This window comes from Brugia malayi, assembly GCF_000002995.4.
Source record: "Brugia malayi strain FR3 genome assembly, contig: Bm_v4_Chr4_scaffold_001, whole genome shotgun sequence".
NCBI classification, from domain to species: Eukaryota; Metazoa; Nematoda; class Chromadorea; order Rhabditida; family Onchocercidae; genus Brugia; species Brugia malayi.
Window position 1 is genome coordinate 6809821 of NW_025062478.1, and position 4893 is coordinate 6814713.

Sequence of the window (4893 nt, forward strand, 5' to 3'; positions counted from 1 at the left end):
CAAAATAGACGAAAAAGCAACAAACAAATTGAAATGGAAAAAATCTCGGGATAGTTTGGTATTGGAATTAATGATAAACGAATTATCTTTTTATATCATTTATTCAAGCCATATATCGAACACTATGATGTAATGTTTTGATGATGATCATTATCGACCAATATTTACAATGAACTTGAAATAACGCTTCTCATAAAGTAGAAATGGGTAAATTTTTGGATTCCACTAACTCGAAATGTTAATTATCAACGATCTGTAGTCTTGAATCTTTAATTGAAACAAGAATATGGTTTGGTAACAAGATGACAAGAGACAGGAGAAATGTACTATGCTTGAAATGTTGTTATATACTTTAAAAGGCATTTACAGTTATGCAAGAAAATGTTCCCAAAATCATGACAGTGTGAACAGAGTTTTAATGAAAACAGATCTTTGCAACTGTTAGTAACGATATCCCATGTACAACCCAATATATCATCTAATGGTTCCTGTTCTCGAGGATGTACTTGCATTTGAACTTGAATTTTCCCCGGTAAGTGACGTTGCCGAAGTGAATTATCTATATTTCTTGCATTTGTATTACCTGAATTCCGGAAATGACCATTACTGATCAGTGCGCTAATTCCAGAATTTTGTGATTGAATGTTAAAAAGACTGGGCGATGTTTCAGCTTTGCTTGGTGGTATCGGCAATGCAATCGGTGCTGAAGCACTTATGAAAGAAGGAATTGCAGATAATTTTGTGACGTTTGGTCGCTGAATTAGTTTCTGAATGTAGTGCTGCTCTTGAGTGATACCTGAAGACAGAGGTGAACTAAAGGTTGCATATGAAACCGTTGTGCGGGTTCCGAAATCAAGATCATGTGAACGTGGATGACCAGGTGTGGAAGGTAAGGGGATCGAAGGTGCCAGCATCGATAAACCTGCAACATGTCGAGGATCAACTGATACAATGTCTGCAGTGACAGGAAATTGAGTAGCTTCGGTAACGGGAGGATAGTTACGAACTTTCACCGTGGTGCGTTCCATTTTTCTTAGGATTTCCACCTCTACATCAATCGCATTATCGTTTAAATAATTGTCCTCCTCATCTTTCTTCTTGTCATCCTTATCATCTTCACGACCTCCCGTATTATTCGATAGTCTTCTCTTTTTATTTCGCTGCTCTTCTAAAATAATTTTCAAGAACTGAAAATGAATTGAGAAATGAAATCAAAATTCGATCAGTTTAATTTAATTTAAAATTTACATATAAAAGACTAGATTTACTTTGCGATGGTTAGGTAATCTCAAGCAAATTATTAGTTGAGTGATGAGAATGCCATGATAGAAAATAATATTTCAATGCACCAAAACGATGAAAACGTCCAGAAGACAATTAAGAGATAACATGGATTGAAAAAAACCATGAAATATTGATACGGTAATAAAGTGATAAGAAAGTACCACTGTTTGGCAAAACAGGAAATGCGATATTTTGGAGGGTGCTACTGTTTACCGGAGGTATCAGTCGTGTGTCGTTGCTAGCATACGTCTGAATAAATGTCACAACAGGGAATCTGATAAGTGGCTCTGCGACAGTACTTTCCATATCATCTGATAGTTTGTTCATCGATGTTTCTCCTATTTAATGAGTGATGAAATATATAACTATAAAGTTCGAAAAGCAAAATTATAATTTGGTTTATGAATGTTAGATGCATTTTTGATCAGTTCTTTGTTGAAAAATTTACTTGTTTATTTGCTATATTTATGAATAGAATTCATCCCATTTTCTTTTGCTGATTCGACGTTTTTCTAATTTTTTATTGGATAATTACTTAAAATACTTTGTTCAAAAAGATGAATACTTGAAGTTCTGTTAAATGTTACTATGATCAAAGACTCGAAAACTTTTAAATGAATTAGTAGAATTGAAAAAATAAATTTTGCTCCATAGTTGTTGCACTTTACTTTTTAATTAAATTAGTTAAAATTTGTGATATTATAAAGTAAGGAAAAACATTTAGGGCACGTTTTGCTAAAATAAAACCAAAACAGCCTTACTCTATAACTTCAAAAAGTCAATGAAAACAACACCATAAATACACCATAAAAATTTCTGTTTCAAAAATTCTCGCAACATTTTTAACTAATTGTGTTTCAACAAAAATAATTTCAATTAAAGTAAAATAAACCTTTTCTTTGTTGATAATGTTGAAATCTGCGATTCCGATCCTTCAGTAAACGACGTTCATCATGTTGTTGGTGTGGATGTTGCGTCAAATTATTAGAAGAAAACGAAGTTGGTAATGTTTTTTGGCGCACTGAGAGAAAATTTATCTCTGGAATCATTGCTAGAACTTTCTCATCATATTCATTCGTATTTTGAGTAGCAATAATAAGCCATAATTGTGCAGAAATTAATGCGCCATTCAATCGCATTATAAAATGATGTCAATTATCTTTTTGATTTGAATTCTAGAAAAGCAAATTTTTGGAATATAATATAATACATTTCATGAAATTTAATGGTAGATCGACAAGATCAAATTCATCACATCATAAAGGTTATTTCTAAATTAGACTGCAGTTTAAAACTAGTGACTAGACAAAGCAGACGCTGATTATACGTATAGATAGCAAAATAATTCAAAGAATATCTAAATAATGGATTTTAAAAATGAAGCTAACGATTAAAATCTAATTATTTGCCACATTATTTGTTGTTAAACAAATGCTCTTTAGCTTTCTCATGGCGCATTTTTACTTAGGATCGTCATAGAATGAGCCGAAAATTTTCAAAGCACGTATTTAGAAAAAAAGAAAGTAAGAACGAAACTTTTACAATTGACCATTTGATTAAAAAATTGAGACAAAATTTATTGGTTTGCTAAAAACTGAAAATGCGACAATATCAACATAAAGTAGATTATTTACAATGGTAAAAATAATTGCTTTATTCCAATTGTAACAAAATTATGAAAAAGTTTCCAAAAAAAGGCAAACATATGAATCTTTGTGATACATATGGGAGAGTCTTTACAAAATTTTCTTCTTTTCGCTGAAATTCAAAAAACTAGTAATGACTATATCACTTTGTTGTCTTTTGCCCTCTTTAAAATCACATTATTGCAGTAATCCCGGAATTACAGCAAGAGCACCACCAATTCGGTATTCTCATTTTCTCGGCATCCCTTTTTTCTTTTCGCCTTCTCCACTATACTTCTTTTTCGAACATCTACATATATTGACAAAAATCCAGCACTTTTTTCCTTTACCTTCAGAATTGCTCTTGTAAATAAATAGATGGCAACATGATTCTCTATCAGTTTAACTTTTGAAACCAATCATCTTTTCATCTATTTGCAAGCAGTACCTGAATCTATCATTTTAGTCCTATTATATTTTTCTCATTCTTTTCAGTACAACCAGCAAGTTGTTAGTCTGTGAAACCATTGAATTTGGATAGAAATAAGTGTGTGTGATGTGTTCTGCTTTCAAAAATGGTTGCAACAATGTCTGATTGACAGCATCGGATAAGGTAAATCAACACGGTTTTTTGATAAAGATAAGAAATCCTCTTTAACATTTCCATTAGTAATGGAAAGAAAGAACTTTATTTTAACTACTCGGAACAGTACTTATTATAATAGATATACATGATCAATACTTTCATTACATTTAGAAGCATTGATGCTATTAAATGTGAGCTAAAAATTGATTGCCACGGAAAGTTGAAATAATGACCTATTTTAGCTCAATTCGAAATCGCTAAATGACTGCTGAACATATTTTTTGATTTTTTTTGCATATTACAACATTAACACTCTGCATACAATTCACCAAGCATTTTATAAACAGCCACCACATATGTAGAATTTCTGGTAGTTGTAAAGAATCATAAAACATTTCCCAGAAAGTAGTGATCTACGTTGACTTGTCGAAATAAAAATTTAGAACAACAAATGTGGCCGTAAAAGGAATTTAAATTCTTCAAAGTGTTCATTTTTTGAAATAATTAACTGCTTATTAAGTTTAAATTACTATCGACATTATCAAATGAACCATTTGAAAGATTTCATTCATCAATGAGTTTAGTAAATACATACTGAAAGCATATGTATAAGATAATTCTGTCTCCAGCACAATAAATGCATGTTCTTAAATGTCACTGGATACAGCTGCAGCCATTCTTCATGCTACTTTCAAAACATGTAAGCTTCACATCCGATAGTTATAATGTCGTTTTTCATAATCTTTCTGACGACAGTAAAGACTCAACGACACAAATTAGCAAGTGAATAAATGCACTAAACATATGAGTTGTTACAAAACTTACAACGATAATTGATCATAATGATGTAATAAAGCAAAATTAAATTAACTAACGTGTCAGAACAGCTGATCAGTGGAAACAAGGAGAAATGAAGGGATTGAATAAGTAAACATTGAAATGACTGCACAACGAGTTTCCTATTCAATGCAGCTTCACCCATCGGACGCTTAGTGCCACTTCATGCAACAATGCAACGGGAATTGAGATTGTCCAACAACACTGTGAGATTGATCGACATTAAATCCGTGATAATACTCATCCGTACATAACATTACATCCTCTTCTTCACTTAATTTCTTTGTTAAAGTGTTGAATTTAAAAAACAGGCAATCCAATTCTCAAACAGTTTATTCTTTTGGAGGAAGATCGCAAACTAAGTGAATGAATTATACTCAATTACTTCTCATATAGTGTTGTGCTTAATTAGTATTGTCTATTCCATTTCAATTTTTTTCCTAATTTCTCACTCAAAGTCATCATAGGTTGATTTCACCAAAGCATATGGTTACAAAATGATAAATTAGTAATCTATAAGGCATAAAAAACCTTAATTTTGAAAGACGGAATTTTAAAATT

At 31.6% G+C, this 4893-nt stretch overlaps 1 protein-coding gene across 1 annotated transcript; it reads right to left on the minus strand.

Annotated features, from left to right (window-relative positions):
• Positions 1-326: 326 nt before the first annotated feature.
• Bm5809 (Uncharacterized protein) lies at positions 327-2423 on the minus strand (the record flags this gene model as incomplete). The annotated part of the gene is made up of 3 exons (XM_001902568.2): positions 327-1168; positions 1446-1622; positions 2177-2423. 3 exons carry the CDS (start codon positions 2421-2423, stop codon positions 327-329), a joined length of 1266 nt encoding a protein of 421 aa, XP_001902603.2.
• Positions 2424-4893: the final 2470 nt, after the last annotated feature.